At 48.0% G+C, this 20,403-nt stretch overlaps 1 protein-coding gene across 3 annotated transcripts in view; it reads left to right on the top strand.

The window, feature by feature from the left end:
• Positions 1–20,403, top strand: part of PLXNC1 (plexin C1) — a 153,280-nt gene that overhangs the window by 117,965 nt on the left and 14,912 nt on the right. For all 3 annotated transcript variants that reach the window (XM_027543151.1, XM_027543152.1, XM_027543150.1), the window contains 2 exons: positions 8,731–8,908; positions 11,286–11,389. In XM_027543151.1, coding sequence (XP_027398952.1) covers positions 8,731–8,908; positions 11,286–11,389 — 282 coding nt within the window. The remainder of the gene's footprint in view (positions 1–8,730; positions 8,909–11,285; positions 11,390–20,403) is intronic.

The following is a 20,403-nucleotide window of genomic DNA, read 5'->3' as shown; positions in this document are numbered from 1 at the left end:
GTACTCCTCAGAGGATGGTGACTTTTATAGGAAATCATAGTGGAGATAAAGACATTTTTTAGATTAGTCTTCTCTTATATTGTTAAAGTCAACATTCTGTTTGATGTTATTGTTATCTAGAGCAGCAATCAGCAAACAAGAGCCTGTGAGCCAAATGTGGCCCTTCTGCTGATTGTTACAAATAAAGTTTTATTGGCACACAGCCATGCCCATTCAGTTACTTTGTCTGTGGTTGTTTTTTCCTGCTGCAATGGCAGAGTTGAGTAGTTACAGTTGAGAGGATACAGACCTCAAAGTCTTAAATGTTCACTGTCTGGCCTTTTACAGAAATGTTGCCAGCCTTTAATCTACAGCTTGACATAATAGAGGAAAAGAACTAAAATCCATCCTTCTCCCAAAAACCTTGGCCTGTTTCCTCTCCTTAGAGGGACACAGCAGTGGAAATGTTTCATCACTATCCACAAAGCTGTAATTTATGGGCGTTTTGCCAGAAAGACCAAAAACCTGTGAAACACATTAAACCTAAAATACTGGAATCAATCATTCTGGGCTAAATCAGACAGATTCTCACTTGATATTTGCATGAACAAGTGTTAGTAAATGCTAGCAAGTGTAGAAAAACTTGTGAGAGAAACTTAAATTTGAGGAAATTCTCTCCATTAATTTGGTTTTTTTCCTTCAAAATGGAAAAGACCTTTCCTCCTCATTATTCTGTCAGGGGGTCAAAAACCTTGACACAGGAAGCATTGGGCTCTCAGTCTTTGGTGGGGAAAGGAAAAGGAGGCTGGGGAGGGGTCTTCGGGGTAAGCAAGAGCATCATTAGAGGGGGCAGCTGGTAGGATGTCCCCTGGCCAATGCCAGTTTGAGATAAACCTCAGATCAAAAACTTTTCTGAGACTTGCACGTCTAATTCTGCGCTCTCACTGCTCCTGCTGAACTTCTGGAAGTGGTTTTCTTCTAATTCAGTTTAGTATAAAAACCAGATTTTCTCTTGACCTTCATTTGGTTCTGCAGTGAAATTAGAAATGTATCTTATAGGTTTTATTTAATGAAAGCAATTATTGGCCTAAGACCTTTTACAGTAAAGTTGCTGGTTTGTAATAAATTCTTTTGAAATTGGTTTCTAAGTATAAGAAGGTATTCAGAAAGGATGCAGCAACGTCCCTGCCATCATTAGCCAAGAATATGGCTGGTGAGGTCAAGAGGTAGATGGATCATTCTTTTCCCACCAAACTGTGGGGAAAGTGGGGGACAATGCCTCTCCCCGTGCTTGAATCCTCTCAGCCCTCTGCAGCCTTATTTTTTCTACCTCCCCAATACCTGAAACCGCGAAGTTGGTTAAGGGCTGATGGGTAAAGCTGCTAGCGAAGCAGCAGTATTATGTGTCTAGGTGCCATGATGCTCAGCTCAGAAGAGGTGGGGTTTGGAGTCTGACAGTCTTGGGTGTGACTCTGAGCTCAGCCACTTTACAAACTAGCTGTGTGACCTTGGGCAAGTCACCCAACCTCTCTAAACCTGTTTCCTCATCTTTAAACAGGTAGATTATAAACCCTAGCCTTGTACATTTGTTAACGAGGTCAGGAAATAATATCTGTAAGATGTCTAGCCATCATGCCACAGAGCGTGTGCTTGTTGTTTATTTATTTTTATGTATTTATGGCTGTGCTGGGTCTTTGTTGCTGCACACAGCCTTTCTCTAGCTGCAGCAAGTGGGGGCTACTCTCTAAGCGGTGTGCCAGCTTCTCGTTGCAGTGGCTTCTCTTGTTGCGGAGCACGGGCTCCAGAGTGTGGGCTCAGGATCTGTGGCGCGCGGGCCACACGGCATGTGGGATCTTCTCGGACCAGGGATCGAACCTGTGTCCCATGCATTGGCAGGCAGATTCTTAACCACTGGACCACCAGGGAAGTCCTCATTATGTGTTGAAACACAAACTGCCCCCTCGCTATTCTTTCTGGTCGGTCATTTATTGATGATGGGTGATACAGGGAAGTTGATTAGCTGCATCCATTGTCATGAAACGTTTATGTTACTATTGAAAATGTTACCCATAACCCTATACGTGGACTTTTACAACCTGTAGCATGCAATATCTCACTGGACAGATGTGAACAGGAGACCACAGTGACATTCCTGCATAGCTAACTGGGGGTGCAGTCCTGCACACCCCAAGGGGCTGGACTGTGACCTGCAGTGAAGGACGGGATCCTTCCAGTCTGGTCCTTTCTCTGGGTTTGGTACCTGTGCCTTCCAAATCCCCTTGCTCTTCTGAGACCCCTTCTTGATAATAGCTAAGGCTTTGTTCCTGAATCCATGGTTCCTTGAGACCCAAGACACCTGTGGTTTAAGCCACAGGGGAATTTCTCTCTCACCCATGTGAAGTTCTGGGATGGGCAGGCCAGCTTTGGTGGGTGCCTCTGCTGGGACATCCTCGCAGACCCCAGCTCCTCTCTTGTTATCCTGAGGTCACCTCAGGACCTAAGGTGTTTGCTCCCCGCCAGCCTCCTTCCACAGTCCAACCAGCAGGACTTGTGCTGAGCCACAGAAAAGTTGACAGATGGTCGCCAGCTGTCTTTTGAGGAAGTTTCCCAGGGGCTGCCACATAACACATCTGCTGAATCTCACTGACCTGAACTGAATCACATGGCCATACCCAGCTGCAACAGGGGCTGGGAAAGGTCATCTTTATTCTGGGTGAACACGGGGCTCCTAAAAGTGCTTGCCAGCGGGGCCCGAGCCACAGGCTGCTCCAGATTGAGTGGGTTCCCCGGGGTCCCATGCCAGGAGATCGAGTCTCCTCTTCTGTGTCCAACCTGTCTGCTCAGACAGTGTTTACTAAGAACCCCAGGCAGGTGGGGCCTTCCCTTCAGAGGTTTATCACCTTGCTGGCCGTTTGGCTCTGCAGTTAAGAGTGTGAATATGGCCTAGTTATGACCCTCAACAGCTCTGCGATCTTGGACACGTTTCTGACCCTCTCTGTCTCAGTTTCTTCATCCATTAAACAATGCTAATAATAGTGCCCATGATAGACAGCAGTTGTAAGGATTAAATGAGTTAGCAAAGCATACCTGACACGTGGTGAGTGTTCAGTCTGTGCTGGCTATTATTATTAGAAACCTAAACCGGTATTCTCGTCTTCAGACTTTGTTTCTATAAATAGTACAAGGCTTCTCCCTCACGTGGCAGATGGTAGTTTTGGAAAGGCAAGCATGGTTCTTCAAGCCTCTACCCACCATTCTTCCCCCAGAGGAAGTGAGATTCTTTACCTAGACTTCTTGACCTACTAGCATGAGCAAAAGATTGAAGCTTGCTGCACATCAGTCTGATTAGAGTTGAAGCCAAGAGTCTCCATAGTCTAGAGGCCTCCTTCTCTGCCATTGCACATGCAGTGCCTTTCCAGACCCAATTCAAATGCCCCTTCCTCCATGCAGCCTTCCTTGATTTCTCCCCCTTTGAAAACCCTCCTCCAAGGTAGAGACAATATCTCTCTAAACCTCTAAAGCACCCCACTGATGACTACTGTTTTCTATTGGCATTAGAATTCGTGTGTATATCCCACAGCTGTATCAGTCTTCAAGTACTTCCCAGGCAGGATCAGTGCTAGCTTCCATTTGTGATCATTTGCAATGCCCTACACACAGTATGTGTCAAGTAGATGGGTGTCAATGAATGACTTTATAACCTCAGCATCAACAAAGTACGCTCTGTCAGGTTGGGTGCAGAGAGATGTAAGTAAGAGAAAATATGACTAATAGTGTGTGAAATCCTAAAAGCATGGAGTTGCGTCTCAGAGCCGGAAATCTGAAGGTAAGCAGCCACAAGGCAGGTCCATGTACTCAGCAGTGTCAGGGCTCTGGGTCACTATCTCCATGCTCTCTTGGCCCTTCCTCTTAGTGACTAAATAGCTGCCACAGCTCTAAGCACTGCTCTTCCCTTTTGCAGAAACCTTTTCCCTTAATGTCTCATTGGTCACAGCTGGGTTACATGACCAGTCCCTGGTGAATGAGGAGAAGAGTCACCATCAATTGTGTTTCTTAGCCTAGACTGGACCCACTGCGGTTGATACCTGGCTTTTGTCTGGCAAAGAAGGAAGAAAACGGCTGCGGACTGAATAGCCAACCATATCTATCGCCCCAGCTTTGTTGACACTTTCATAGCTAGAGTAATTCCTCTCAACAGAGGGACAGATTTCTGGAGAAGAGACCAGGTGCATTTTAGAGCACTTTGGCCTTTTGTACATCTTGAAAAATTAATTGCCACCCCATAGATTTGAACTGTGCTTGTTTTTCAAAACATTTTCATATTTTGAAAGGCAGGCTCAGCAAATGTTTAAGAACACGGAGCTCGAGTGCCTGCTTCTGCCTTATCCTCGCCAGGGGATCTTTTACAACGTACTTAACCTCTCTGTACCTCAGTTTCTCATCTGTAAAATGGGATAATAATAGAATCTATGTCATAGGGTTGTTTCTGAGATGAGTTTATATATACTAATACACATCATTTACCATGGTGCTTGGCACACAGGAAGTACTCCTTAATTTTCTATTATTGCATGTCTTGATTTAGTGATCCTGTCACTTCTTGGAGATAGGGGCAATGAGAATTTTGAGACTCAGGAAACCTGGAGGACTTGCCCACGCTCCCACAGCTAGGGAGCAGGAGAAGGGGATGATCCAGGTGGCCCGGCGCCAGTGCCATGGGCTCTCAGCCCTCCTGTCCTCTCTGCTTGGGTTCTCTGAACGTGTACTGAGAGTGGAAGAGTCATATCTGGTGGCTGAATATTGTTTCAAAAGTGTGGCTTTGGTTCTCAAGTATATTGTGGCTCATCTGAGAATGAGGACTGTGTCTTCAGGCGGCTGTCCCATCCTTTTTGGCAGCCCGGACCTGTTTCATAGAAGGCTGTTTTTCCACTGATCAGGAGCAGGGTGGGGCAGAGGGTGATTTGGGGATGGTTCAGGCACATCACATATATTGTGCACTTTACTGCTAGAATCTAATGCGGCCACTGATCTGACAGGAGGCGGAGCTCAGGCAGTAATGTGAGCGGCAGGGAGTGGCTGTAACTGCAGATGAAGCTTCACTAGCTCGCCCTCGGCTCACCTCCTGCCGTTCAGCCCGGTTCCTAACAGGCCACAACCAGTACTGGTCTGTTACCCTGGGGTTGGGAACCCTGTGCTAAGATCTCTCCTAGCCCTGGCCCCTAATACTGTGCCTCTACGAAGGACTCTGGTATAGTGGGTTTTGAAAGGGAGATTCCATGGGGAGCCTTTTGTGATGAGAAGCAGAGGCCCAGCATGAGCTTTCCAAGCCGGAGATCGGATTATGAGGAAGGGCCTGCTCTGAGGTCCCCCGGCTACACTTGCACATTCAGAAACTGCTGTTGGAGCACTAAGCGTTAGCAGCATAAAAAATGAACACAAATCAATTTGTCTCTGAATTTACTCTCTGAATTCCCCATGGACTCTATAAAAAGCCATTTTACCTTTTTCCACCCATCTGACTGTGGAAGCAGTGGTGGATTTACATGATTTTACATCCAGTTAAGGGTTTTTTTTTTCCCCTTTTGGTTATGTTTTTAAGAAGAATGTTTATTGTCTATAAAGAGGTGTTTTTGTTGAAGACAATAGTGCCCTTTAGGTAGTCATAGGATGTTATTTCACAAATACTTATGAAACTGTTAAACAAGCTGGGATGGCTGGAGCTCTGATTAAAATAGGCTTTTCATTCGTCTTACCTTTGGAAGCTCCATGACATGGGTTTCACAACCACTGCTGCTCCTGGGGAGGAGACCAGCTGGAGAAACACAGGGAGACGTGGGCAATGCCACTCTGACAGGCTATACAGGGCAAGGCTGCCGTCTGCCCCTCCAGCCCCTCCAGGAACGCTGTGTGTGCGGGAAACGCAGCTTAGGTCTTTGGTCGTGGCCCAACTTAAGACAGATTCCTGGTGGTTCAGAGGACTCCTGGGCTGTAGGTGGGATGGGGAGGAGGAGGAGGAAGGGTCCCTGGGTGCAAGGGACTGAAGCTGAGGGGTTTGAGGTGCCACCTCAGACTCACCGTCTCCCTAGAGGCCGAGGCCTCTGTTTCCTCACTCAGAAAGTGGGGATAATAATAATGATAATACAGCACCCTTCTGCCCCAGGATACTGGGAAGATTAGAAGAAGCAGGTCTTGGAAGTGCGTTTGGCAGGGTGCCAGTGTGAAAGTGTTAGTCACTCAGTTGTGTCCGACTCTTTGTGACCCCATGGACTGTAACCCACCAGGCTCCTCTGTCCATGGGATTCTCCAGGCAAGAATGCTGAGGTGGGTTGTCATTCCCTTCTCCAGGGGATCTTCCCCACCCAGTGATTGAACTTGGCTCTCCTGCACTGCAGGCATTTTCTTTAGCATCTGAGCCACCAGGGAAGCCCAGTAAATGTCACTAAAATGTCACGGGAGGTGAGAAAAGGACTCTGGGCTTCCTTCTCGCCCTTTCTGCTGCTTCTCACCCGCCCAGCGGGTCGGAGGTCAGGGTCCTGCATCCCTGCCTGGTGAGCGGCTGACCCAGAACAGGAATACGCCCTGAGAACAGTCAAGGGGGCCACTCTCTGTCTCAGGAAAGGGAAGCTCTCACAGGCCAGACCGAGACCACCGCCTCACCTCAGTCTCCAGCCAGCGTGTACTCAAGAGTTTCAGTCTCTTGGTGAGGACCTGACCAAGATTTACTCTTGCACAACTGTGAGCAGGGTTGTAGGGGGAGGATGTAAAGGCAGGAAACGTGCCTCTGAGCAACGCCCCCCACCCCCACCGGAGCTTTGGAAGTCCCCCCCCACCCCCACCTCCCTTCATCCGGGGTCTTTAAGTCCTACCTCCCAAGTCAGACACCATTCAAAGTGTGAGGTGATTAATTCAGTTCATCTTGGGAGCCCTGGGAGGAACTTACTGTTGTTGTTCCCACTTCACAGGTGAGAAATCTGAGGTGCAGAGAGGTTACCCAGCTAGTTAGAGGTGAACTGGGCTTGAACCAGGAGTCTGACCCCGAGCGGATGTTCTGCCCCTTTCTCCTTCCAGGCAGCTTGCTCTTGACTCTGGTAGAGACCCTGACGGTGGAGTCAGGGTCCCAGCTGCTCAAGGCTGGTTGAGTCTCTGTTTCCATGTGAAGGCATACTGATACTAACAATAATCATAGTGATGACTTACATGAAATAATAATCTGCCTGTTACTTTTACTATTATCATCATCATTGAGCCTTTCCCAGCAGCCCAGCTAATGCCAAGCATTTGACTTGTATTATCTTTTTTAAAAAAATATTTATTTGGTGACACTGGGTGTTAGTTGAGGCATGTGGGATCTAGTTCCCTGACCAGGGATTGAACCCTGGCCCCCTGCATTGGGAGTGTGGAGTTTTAGGCAATGAACCACCAGGGACATCCTGAGTTACTTTATTTAATCCGATAACAACGCTAGGGGGTGAGTGCTATGCTTGTATAGTGTTCTTCCCTGGTAGCTCAGATGGTAAAGAATCCACCTACAATACAGGAGACCCCAGTTCGATCCCTGGGTTGGGAGGATCCCCTGGAGAAGGGAATGGAAACCCACTCCGGTATTCTTGCCTGGAGAATTCCATGGACAGAGGAGCCTGGTGGACTGTAGTCCATGGGGTCACAAAGACCTTCACTTCACTTCACTATTCTTACACCCATTTTAAAGCTGAATTAACCCTAAGGCTCCCCATTTGCCACATTAATTGTGTTTTCATTTTGTAAACATTTCCAGCAGCCAATCATTTTACATGCCCTCACTGTATCCAGGCTCAAAAACTAGAAGTAACTGCACATTGGCCACCACACCCAGGTCGTCTGGCTCCACGATTACCAGGGTGCCTTAGAATCTGAACTGTATGTTGTGCTGATTACAAAACACTCAGCACTTGCCTGAATCAGCTCCACTGAGAATCCCGAGTATGTAACTTTGTTGTTTCAGATCGGTTTATTCTTAGGCAAAGTAAACTTGAAATTGCTTTTAAGTTCCTTTTGAAATACTCCCTAGTTCTAAGTTTTCACACATTCACCAAGGCCTTACTTCTCCCATTAGGCTGATTCTGAGGTTTTGCTGCACGGGGAGAATGTTAACTGACAAAAACCATAAGTAATGGCGCTGAACTGTAAAGTAATTAATGCAGGAATAATAGCACAGAGTGGGGATCTCGGTGTGTTAATGAGAGCTCAGGAAACTGCCTGGCTGAAGCTGGTTGAAAGTGGAGGGGGAGAGGAACATAATCATAATCACTGCTGCGTATTAAAAAGTGACCTCTGGCGTGATCAATACAGAGACCTCATAACCTTTCCTGTCACCTGGAACTTTGCTTCTAAGATCTGTGGTCCTTTTAATAAAAAAGATAGTCCCCAGTCTACCCTCATCTACTGTGAAACTTTTCCAATATTTTTTTTTCTTTTTTGAAGATGAAATCACTATTTTTAGAATATTTATGTGTGTGTGTGTGTATTTTACCCTCAAATATATTTATTCAATGCTTGCTCTATAATGAGAGTTTTAACTTTCTGTTTTCCTTTCCATTATCCCTAAAAAGAATGGATTATGGAAAAAAGATTAAAGTGGGTATAATGTGATACGGTATTTGCTAATGTGCTATCAGAAGTATTAGTAGGACTTGCCAAGGTTTGTGTCTTTTATGAATGCCTTTCAGATTGCAATTATCTAATAGACTTGGAAACCTGTTTGTGTTCTTGCAGGCATTAACTGTCACCTTTGAAAAAATCCCAGAAAATGAGAGTGCAGATGTCTGTCGGAACATATCAGTTAATGTTCTTGATTGCGATACCATAGGTCAAGCCAAAGAAAAGATTTTCCAAGCATTCCTAAGCAAAAATGGCTCTCCTTATGGACTTCAGCTGAATGAAATAGGACTTGGTAAGGCAATACAGTTTTGTCCCAATTCCCTGATAAGCATCCCTCCCACCTACCCTCCCTCCCACCGGGCCCCCAGCATGTAGCTGTGGCTCTGTTTGCTGAAGCTTACTAGCCTGGAATGTTCCCAGAGGGCATGTCTAGGGACCCAGAGATTGCATTGTTCTCTCACAAGTATCATCCTACAAAACCAGGATCCTTCAAAGAAGCTTTCTTTTTTTTTTTAAAAAAATTATGTTTGTAAATCAGATTCATGAGATTGCTGACCCTGAGACCCAGTGAATTCACCTTGCATCAAGAAGTACAAAAGGTGTCAACCTCAGGCCTTCTGTATGTGTTGGGTTTCACGTTGGCATTTGATTTGTTTGTTGTGATCCCGAGTGTGTCATTAGTGGGTGGCTCAGACTCGGGGTGTGAACCCCAGCAGGCTAGAAAGGTCATCTTCCTCTCTGCTAATCGCATCCTGCATTACGCGTAGTGTCCGTCCTCCCCCACCACGAAGCAGCATCTGCTCTGAATTCATTTTCGGGCTCTATTGGTATACTGCAAAGGCGAGCATATGCGTGAGCGAGCTAACAGGGCTCCACTTCACTCAAATGTTCATCAACATTTTAAAGTTGAGCTCCACGCAGCCCTCCCAGGAGACTGTCGTGGGATTTTACAGCAGATAATGGGATAGGGAAAAAAGAGTCAAATCGCAGCGGTGACAGACAGCGTAACAAGGTTCATCTCTCCTGCACGTGCAGGTGTAGCCTCGACTAAGCAGGCAATTAAATTCATCCCATCCGGCCCTCCAAGGCAGACCCCCTGCGAAAGGGCCATTGAGAGAAACCTGGGGGCGGGGTCTGGCCCCGTGAGTGAAACCACGCAAATGTATAGCTGTTCCAAAGCCTGGCTTCAAGGGAAGCGAGGCCACTAAAGCACTCTCGTCCACCTGTCTTCTGCTTCCTTCTGTTGGCTGGACTGGGGGCCCTTCAAGACCATGTGAGCTCATTTGGTTGGAGGCGGGGTCAAAGGGCAGCTCCAGTCAGGCAACCATGACATAACCCAGGACCATCAGCTTCCTGGACCTGCGCCTGCATCTTTGAGTGTCACTCTGACTACAAAGGCCCTTGGAGCCAAGGCCCATGGGGAAATGGCCCTGTGGCCTCAGTCCTGGCGCTGTCAGGTCCATAGGACCATCCTCACACCATTTAGGGTTTCTGCCCATCGGGTGTTCCTGGCCTCTGATGTGGGGGGTGGGACAGGGAGCAGGACAAGCCCCCTAGGAGCTTCCCGTTATAGTCCGATGGCAAATGGCTTCTGCGTGTCTCATCATTTTCCAAACTAGCTCCTTGGCTAGCCTCAGAAAACTAAGGCATAGCCTTAGGTACCTGCCATAAATTGTATTAAAATCTGATACCAGAAGCAGCTGTGTGGAGACCTCTCAGAGCAGAGACTCACACAGGCAGATGCCCAGAGGGGCAGGAGGCATCATAAGTAAGGGGTGTCGGCCTACCAGGGATAATGGGAACTGGTGGGACCCAACTTAATTGGTGAAAGCCACCAGCCAGGTAGGGGGGCAGTGTGATCAGTGTTACCATATGATCCAGTTTTATTCAAAAGAGAAATCACAAGTCCTAATTTTCATGTGCAATTTTCCAATCTTTAAATGTTGGTTCTGAATTGACATTAGAATATAATAAAGCATGGTGCAGGTTCACAAAACGAAAAAAAAAACCCACATCCATGGGCCACACTCTAACCCTCGGGCACAAGTTGGTGACCTCTTAAAGGAGCTGAAGCCCTGATGCCGGGGTGCCAGCCGACCAGCGCACCCCGCACGGGGACAGACAGATCGTTCCCAGAGCACCTGCTTGTGAACACACAGGTGGTGGGCATGCAGATGTGCTTTTGGAATTTTCTGAAGAGTTCAATCTCTCTGAGGATGCATTATTTTGTCTTCCTTTGGCTTTATTTCCAGGCTTAGCCTCAGAGTAAAAGCTTCAGGAAAAAGTGATCTTACATATCAGAGCTCTAAACATAAAACAGAAGAGAACGCAAGCTACTGGCCTGGCTGATAACATCTCCAAACCTTCAAAACCACTTTATTTTAGCTTTATTGTTTAGCCACTAAGTCGTGTCTGATTCTTTGCCATCTCATGGACTGTAGCCTGCCAGGCTCCTCTGTCCATGGGATTCTCCAGGTAACAATATTGGAGTGGGTTGCCATTTCCTTCTCCAGGGGATCTTCCCAAAACCTGTCTTACTTACAGCAGACAGGGATCAAACCTGTGTCTCCTGTAAGTAGTCATTGCAAAAGTGACAGGGTAGTATGCTACATTTCTCAGCGTCATTTTAAAAGAAAACTAAATGCTCTTTTTAAAACATTTTTTTCCAGAGCTTCAAGTGGGCACACGACACAAAGAACTTCTGGATATTGACAGCTCCTCTGTGATTCTTGAAGACGGAATCACCAAGCTCAATACCATTGGCCACTATGAGGTAAGAACAAGGGCATCCCCAGCCCAAACTGGACTAGATCCTGTCCAGGACCATGCAAATTCTTTGAAAATTACAAGATTCCCACCGGTTTCCTGGAATCATTTGAAGATGGCTTGTTTCAGGGGCAGGAGTTTTCCTTACTTGCTCGTGGTCTGGGATCTCCTTTCCCAGAGCTGTGATTTTCATGGGTCCAGTCACTCTCTATCCTGTGGTTTAGGTCAGCAACTTCACCTTTACCAGATCCTCCGGCCTGTTCAGTGGAAGAGGCGTTGTCGAGCTTGACACTGAACAAAGTTCAGTTCTAAGATGCACCGCTGTTCATTACTGACCTGGTGACCTCTGTGTAGGGTCCTTTGTTTCTGAAGAAGTTTTACATTTCCTGTTTGTTTGAATATTCAGTGATACCTCTGTGGCCTCTGACCCACTTACTGGGTGAGTGTTGAGGTGGGTGACGGGGACATGTGACCCAGCAGAGAGCTGAGTGCCAGAGAAGCGTGCTCAGAACCAAAGAGGGGAGGCAGGGGAGGTTCCTGAACACCACGGGATCCTGGGAGTCATTCAGTAAATTATCCGAATCTTTGTTGAATATCCACTCTGTGCTAAGAGCTGGGAAGGCATGCAAGTGGAACAAAGACTAGGTCCCCGACCTCAGAGAGCCTACAGCCCTGGGACCAGTGTGGGGATGGAAAGGAAAGAGGAGCCAAGTCGTGAGGCAACATCTTGCAGTTTAATAGTGCTATGACTCAGAGCATCCAGGAAGGCTTCCTGGAGGAAGCAGTGACTCATCTGAGACCTGAAGAGTGAGAACTTCAACCAGGCCAACATTCCCAACACGGAAGGGGTGCATGCTTGCTCTTCTGCAGAAAGACTTTTAGATTAGCTGGAACTGGAGAGGGGCACAGGTGGCAGTGAGAGCCAGTAACAGCCAATGTGTATGTGCCAGTTGCTGGTCTCAGCCTTTCCCTTTATTTCTGCAAATTCTATCTATAGCAGTCCTATGAGGTAGGGACTATTATTAGCCCACTTTATAGATGAGTACACTGAGGCTCAGGGAAGTGTGAGCTAGTCGGTAGCTAGTCAGTGGCAGAGAGAAGTTGGGACCCAAATCGTTGGGCTCTAGGGCCCATGGCTTGACCAGTACAGGATGGCTTCTCACAGTAGAAAGCCGGAGAAGTGGGAGGGAGGGGAGCGGGGAAGCGCAGACCGTGCAGGCCCCGAGGCTTCGTCCAGAGTCTGGCTGTTATGCCCAGGACAGCGGGACACCATTGGAGGATCTTAAGCAGGAGAAATTTGTGTCTTAGAAAATGACTGTGGCTGTGTGTGGAGCATGGATATAGGAGGTGCCAACAGGGAAACAGGGAGGCTCTTCAAAGGATTTCAGGTAAGGAATGATGTTGACGAGGAATGACACTGTGGCTCTAGAAAATGAGGCAAGCAGATGAATTCCGAGATTGGCTGTGCAGCTGTATTCTGAGATGGGCTGAAGGTGCATACCGTGAGCTGTGTGGGTGGGAGAGATACTTGGGGGAGGGGAGGGGTCAGGAAGGCATGGGGATGGCTGGGTAGATGCACAGATGCCTTTTCGGAGCTGGAAAAGCAGGGGAGCAGCTTCCCAGGCCCTTGGAGAGTAGCGCCCCGTCTTTCAGGGCTGAAATCCTATGGAGACGTGTCTGCACCCAGAAGGCCTTTGGGACGGGCACTCCCCTCAACCAGACAGAATCTGAGACCAGCCCTTGCCAGGGTTTCCTGGACAACCACCGGGAGCAGAGGACCCCCTGAGCCTTGGGCTCTTTGGCTGAGTGGGTCTCAGAGCTGGGTGAGAAACTGTTGCTCTGGGTAATCCCTGGGTCGGTGTTGCCCCTGCAGCCTTTGCTGGAGGGCGCCCCGCAGAGAATGTGCCAGGTTAACAGTCTGTCCCTGTCCTCGCTCTTCTGCATCTTAGACTTTCCAACCTTGGTATCATCTTGCCAAAAGCTGCAGCGCCTTTTGAGTTTTTAAAAAGCTCAAGAAACTTTCTGGAAGTACCTATTCCTGTCGGTGGGCCACATTTGGAGAAGCGCTGCTCCAGAGGAAATCTAAGGGCTGGGAAAATTAGAATCAGGCTTACTCCGCCTTCAATCTGCGTTTGAGAGCCGCACCCAGCCGCTGTCTCCTCCTGTTTCTGGGTGGTGGGCTCGTCTGGGCAAGTTTGGCAGAAACTCAGCCACAAATGCCCTCCTTTGGTGTCTTGACCCACATGCTGGCCTTGCTCAGCTGTGGAGGGAGGGCTGGCCCACCCTGGTCGGGCTTCTCGGCATCCCCTGGCCACCGTGTGGCATGGAGTGGGCCCCAAAGGAAGAGGGTGTGGCCACTCACCGGCATTAATATGGAAAGGCAGGACAAGACACTCCAGCAGTGAGAGGGGAGATCCACGACCGCTGTCTGCAAGGCAAGGGGAGGACTGTCAGGAGAGAGGGGACATCAGTCTTCACTGCAGACACCGGCCGTGCTAGACACCGATCTGCTTAAGGATGATAATGAAATTAATCTGGCCTGTAGTCACTTCCTGTCCCAATGATTTATTGGCCTCATACCCTGGCGTTGCCACATGGTGGTAATAAATGACAAGACTAGGATACAAGGGCTTAAAGGATTCTCCTTGTGTTTAAAGAGCTAAGCCGTAAGGCAAATAAACGCAGAGAGCTTGAAGGAAACTGGGGAGGTCAACGGCCCCATGCCCTCTGTACCTGGACCATCGCACATGCCCTAGCTTTCAGAGACTATCATATATCCAGCCTCCTAAGTCTGCACCTGCTTTACGGAACAGTCAAAATTTGGAGTCATTTGACAGGGCTGAGCTGAAGCTTCCTTTTGCCCTTTCATTAAAGAAAAATTTTCTCCTAGAACACTTACATTTCCCTCCAAAGAGACAGGGCGCTAATTATCACTCTTATTCATTTACTAAAGCGCTCTCATTTGAGTCACTGTAAGTGCTTGAAAGCGAAAAACTATATTTCATTTAAAAATAGGATCTCACTCGGAGTCTTAAGTGATTCAGACTCACCTCCCTCCAATTACCCTAAATTAGTGAGGTTTTCAAGTTAATCTTTAGCGAAGGCCAGTTCCTCCTCTTACCTAAACAAAGTCCCTGCTGCTGGAGTGTGAGCCCGTTTCTTCTCTCGCCTTGTTCTGTCCTCAGGGCGAATAGAGTGTAACTGGTCTCCTCCGAATGATTTTCTGTCCGTGTACTTGAAGAACCAGTTTCTCGAAGGGACATGAAGGGGCAGCGAGAACATAGCATCTCATGGGGCCGATGCAGCCTCCGGAGCCCCAGATTACCAGCACTGCCCTATCACCAGCAGGATGGCATCCTGGCCCACCCTGGGGATCAGCACAGTTGCTTTGCACAACTGTGGCAGCCACCGACGACAGTGGCAGCCGGTGCCCAGCACTGCTGGAGGGCATAGACATGATTGATGCTCACACACCCTGTGACGAAGGTGCTTTTATTACCCTCGCTCTCTATCAGAAAGAGGAGGAATTTCTGCTCCAGTCTCATTCAGCCCTGTGCAGACAAGGGGCAGAATGACGCCTTTACAAACCCATGAAACCAGAGGCATCTTCTCGCCTATAATTAAACCCTCCTGAATGCCTCCTTCACTATTGCCCACTGTGTGTGTTTACTACGAAGGGGGCTGTGCTGTGCTCTGGAGCCAGAGCGTGTGTCTGTGTGAGTCTATAGAGGGTGTGGGCGGCTGGTCCCATGTGACTGTGGCAGGATGGCCTCGCCCGGTCCAGGCTTTGTGCAGCTGCCCCCGCCCCTGCCGTGTGACCTCACTGCACCCACATCCAGCCATTGGGCGGCATCAAGTTTGCAGGACAGGTGTTGTGTCCAGCAGGAAATGTGCTCTACAGATCACACCTCTCGTTCTGAGCTGTGAGGTTTCGAGGGCAGAAGAGATGTTTAACCAACGTGTTGCTGAAGAACGTTCCTCCTAACGGGAGCGTGCCGGTGCTCAAGTGGTCACTGCTAACACCAGAGTTGTCACTCACGTGACATTTAAAGTTCAGAGGAACGTCCCCAAGGTCAGTGGTCTTTCCGGTCAGGTGCGTCATCTGTGACACAGGCTGTGGACTGCTTCTTTGGACTGTCTAAGGGTCTCTTACAGCATGGATGACTTTAGATTCTTATTTACCAGAAAAACGGAGAGCTTTTAGTGTGCTGGGCGCTGTCCTAGGAGCTTTCACAAACAGGGACTGCTTCGTGCTCTTTGTAGCCCGGTGAGGTAGACGCTGCCATTATTCTCATCCCGAGGCCCAGGGAGGCTAAGGAACTTGGCCACACTCCCATAGCTCTCCTCACTGATGCCCCAAGGCTGGAAGCAGATGAAAAAGGGATTGCACAGAGGCTGTGCCTCTGCTCAGTGCCAGAGGGGTCACCTTGCTCAGAGCCGGGCTTGCAGCCCACGCTCCTAGCCTCTGAAGCAACCTGGCTGGAGAGCTTAGGAGAAATTCTGGTAGTCATCTTCTCTGATGTCAAATTCAAAAGGGCGACTTCTCTTCAGATCTTACGTTGAATCTCACGTCTGTGAGTTTATCAGAATGCTTCCTTACGTCTGATCCTTCTTTGACATCCTTTAAGGCCAATACTCCTTGAAGGCGACAGAAGTTTACCTTCATGAGAGGGAAGCCTCTTTCAGGTATCCAAGGGCTGACAACTCCAGCGCAACAAAAGCCTGGGGAGCTTAGGTTCCTCATCGCATGCTCACTGGTGGAGCCTAGGCTCCCTCCTCGAGGACTAGCTCGGGGTTCCAGCCGTCCTCAAAGCGACTTTGTGTCTGGCCCAGGGCTGATTCCAAGCACACCAGAAAGAAGCCGGAGCTGTGTTGTTCATTGTCACTAGTTTCAGGAACCCTCCAGAGCTCTGTCCTGGGCAGCAGGAGCATCTTGGGTGATTTGAGGTGTCTATTGAGAATGTTCTAATGTCCCCTCCCAGATGCTCTGCTGAGCCTTGAGCCTCCTCTCCTGAAGGACTGAGCAAGGTTATCACTTGGGCTCTGAGAAAGAAAATAGATTCCTTTTTCGTCTGCCTCCAGTCTTTGGGTGTCAGTGAGAAGAGCTGAGGGGAAGGCGGGGAGAGCGGTATTGATGAGTGGTTGCTGGGACAACGTTAGTTGAACAGGATTCTGTTTTCACAAAATACCATTTTAGGAATGAGAGATGCCAGTAAGGGTTTCCACATGGAGCTGTGTAGTGACTATTGTGTTTTCAGACTTAAGGAGAAAATGTAATGGTGGTTCAGACCCTACTCATAATTTTCCATAAAATTCTTAGGCTAAAGTTCCAGCTTTCCTCTTGGGCCAGCCATTTGAAATTGACACCACCTTGGCCTTCCCTGGCGGCCTGGTGGTTAAGGCAAAAGGAGAAGGGGGCAACAGAGGATGAGATGGTTAGATAGCATCAGCAGCTCAACAGACATGAATTTGAGCAAACTCCAGGAGATAGTGAAGGACAGGGAAGCCTGACATGCTGCAGTCCATGGGGTCGCAGAGAGTCAGCCACGACTAAGCGGCTGAACAGCAACAACCAGTGGTTAAGACATCATGCCTCCACTGTAGGGAACGCAAGTTTGATCCCTGGTCAGGGAACTAAGATCCCACATGCCTTGCAGTGAGGCCAAAAAAAAAAAAGACATTAAAAAAAAAAAAAGAAATTGCCAACATCTGACCATTTTTTATTTACAAAATGGCAGTTTCATCAGGTTAAGTATAAGTTCAATCTTATATTTCTAGAAAATCTGTTTTTATGGTATAATCATCAACTTGTGGCGTTAAGACAGTATGTCACCACAAAGAAAACTCACCTTCACTTAGAATTTGAGGGTGTGTTGCTTTTGTTTATTTCAGAAGCAACCTCATTTTATTTTTTAAAAGGTGTTCTTTAGTGACTCAGTCCAGTTCAGTCGCTCAGTCATGTCTGACTCTTTGTGACCTCATGGACTGCAGCACACCAGGCCTCCCTGTCTATCACCAACTCCCAGAGCTTGCTCAAACTCATGTGCATCAAGTCGGTAATACCATCCAACTATCTCATCCTCTGTCATCCCCTTCTCCTCCTGCCTTCAATCTTTCCCAGCATCAGGGTCTTTTCCCTGAGTCAGTTCTTTGCATGAGGTGGCCAAAGGATTGGAGTTCCAGCTTCAACATCAGTCCTTCCAATGAACACCCAGGACTGATCTCCTTTAGGATGGACTGGTTGGATCTCCTTGCAGTCCAAGGGACTCTCAAGAGTCTTCTCCAACACCACAGTTCAAAAGCATCAATTCTTCGGCGTTCAGCTTTCTTTATGGTCCAACTCTCACATCCTACATGACCACTGGAAAAACCATAGCTTTGACTAGACGGACTAGCCCCCATTTAGTGACTAGTCCCCACTTGATGAGCTTTACTTCAATGTACCTTAGATTAGTTATTTATTTCTGTGTTTTTGGCTGAGCTGGATCTTCGTTTCTACGTGCAGACTTTCTCTAGGTGCAGCGAGCAGGACTGCTCGTCGTCGTGGTGCGTGGGCTTCTCGCTGCAGTGGCTTCTGTTGCAGAGCACAGGCTCTCGTGCACGGGCTTCAGTAGTTGCCCCACACAGGCTCAGTAGTTATGACTTGTGGGGTTTAGTATAGTTCACTTATGGACTCAGTATTTGTGGCACTTGGGCTTAGCTGCCCCCCAGCATGTGGGATCTGCCCAGACCAGGGGTCAAACCCGTGTCCCCTGCACTGGCTGGTGGATTTGTCACAATGGACCTCCAGGGAAGTCCTGAAGCAACTTTAAATTGATGACATGGGTCCATCTCTCCCTGTATGGTCTCAGCTCCTAATTCCAATGGTAGAAAAGTCTGCAGTCATCTTTGCCTCATTCCAGTGAGGGTCAGCTACCTTCATTGGAGGGGTATGTCTTTGATGTCATTTTGTCTTGGAGCACCATGACACTGGAAGGAATTTAATGTGAAATTGCTGTGTGTACCAACTCTGCTCTGGGCCGGAGAAACATTCCTGCCACAGATCCATCTAGTGACATTAATCTTTCTTTGATTTAATTTGGTTTTCATTCCTAAAGTAGGGGCCCACAGGATGCTCCCGGCCTCACAGGAGTATGGGAGGATTAACGAGCCACTCTTAGGAAGCTTTTGGAGCTCCTCAGATGGAACAAACGGCATCATATATTTAACACCTTGGATTCTGTGGCACTTTTCAAAATGGCATTTCTGTCCTTCACTAGGCAGCAGCTGACTTTTCTGCAAAACAGAAAATGGAACCCTTTACCACCACCACCACTCCCCCCTACCCCGCCCCAACAAACATCTGTAACTAAACTAGTTTTTTGTCTTTATAACAGTGTTAACGTGTCACGTGGAGGGGAAAACGTGCCAGCCCTAGAGCAGCTGTGAAAGTTAGACATACCCTCACACACATACATACTCACACACACACACAACTCATCTGCTAATAAAATGCTTTTACACTTGCTCTCAGGAGATAATTTCAGAGTAAAATTTCCCCGGTACAAGCTGCGTCTGCGCTGTCTTAATGCTTGAGCACCGTGCCAGCAGCAATTCATTGCCAGCTCTCGAAAAGACATTTGAACTTTTGGCTGTGCTCCTTATCGGAAAGCCCATCCGTGGTGTTTGTGATTATAGAGTAAGGGTGCTCGCTTTTGGCAAAACAAAGCATCTGACAGTAGTAGAGTATTGGCTCAGCACACAACGGGATCCATTTGGGATTCATTCTTTGACAATTACCCAGAATGAATCACCAGCTTCCTTTTATAACGAAGGTGTTTATTGGCTTAGAAGCAGAGCATATCCAGCTCTTCATGGGGAGGGATTTTGTAATGATGTTCAGACATTCTCATAAACTCGGTGTCTGAGTATTGCTAAGGGGGTGCCTGCACAGAGCGTTGACTTTAATTGCATCAAAAATGGAGAATTGAAAAATCAGCCAGAAAACAATGAATGGCTCAAGGGGAAAGGAGAGGATGTCTAGTAATAGCGGCAGAGTCCTAGAGCTCGGTACGAGTTTAGAATCCATGCACAAGACACTTTGCAGAGGCCAGAAGGCCCCCACCAGCCCTGCCCAGGCCCCCTTCCCCCACAGGATGTCAGGAGCACCAGTAGTTGGAGGCTTCTGGCCTAGACTCAGTGACTGGCTGGACCCTGTGCTCAGGGGCCTCCTCCAGGGCTGGCTGTCACCAGAGTTCCTTCCCCTGTGGGGACAACCTGCAAGAGATTAGGCTTTAATCCTTTGGTGTTTGCTGAGCCGGTTTGTACAATCTGATAACCAACTTGCCACAGGCCAGAAAACAGTCTAAGTTTTTACTTTTTTCCCCAAATAGAGGGAGGCCAGGTCCAAATTAATATTAGAATTCAGAAAAGCCTTAGAGCTTTCAAGTGGAGGGAAAAATCACCTGGCTGATGACAGTGTTCAGAAATAACAGGGTTAACCCTCCAGTCATATCCCAGAATAAAGGTGAGGGTTGGTGTATCCCCGCCCTGTCACTTCTCCATGGCATCTTTGTCTAGTATTTATGTGGACCACCACCTCAGAACAATGTACTCCTCCAGCGAGCAAAGCCTGCCCTCTTTCTCTCAGCATCTAGGCCCCCTTGGCCTGATGGGCCCTTCTCCTCTGGTTACGTGTGGGGAAGAGTTACACCAAAGGCTCCCTGGTCCCCAAAGGTTCTCATCCCTCAGAACTCTTGATGTCATCTCCACAAGAGGCTACACGTTGGGGTTGAAATCACGCCAGTATGGTGAAAGCATCTGTCAAATGCATACATTTAAAATCCATGACAGTTTTTAAAAACAGCTGTGTTGGAATATAATCTGTATATCTTAAAGGTCACCTTTTCCAAGTGAAGGTGGTTCAGTGGGTTCTTGCATTTGTGGAGTTGTGCAGTCATCACCACAATCTAATTTTAAAACATTTTCATTACTTCAAATAGAAACCTTGAACTCATTGAGAGTCACTCTTCATTCCTCCAA

This window comes from Bos indicus x Bos taurus, chromosome 5, assembly GCF_003369695.1.
Source record: "Bos indicus x Bos taurus breed Angus x Brahman F1 hybrid chromosome 5, Bos_hybrid_MaternalHap_v2.0, whole genome shotgun sequence".
In the NCBI taxonomy this organism is placed as follows: Eukaryota; Metazoa; Chordata; class Mammalia; order Artiodactyla; family Bovidae; genus Bos; species Bos indicus x Bos taurus.
The sequence above is the reverse complement of the archived record's forward strand: the minus strand, read 5'-3'. Positions and strand labels throughout refer to the sequence as shown.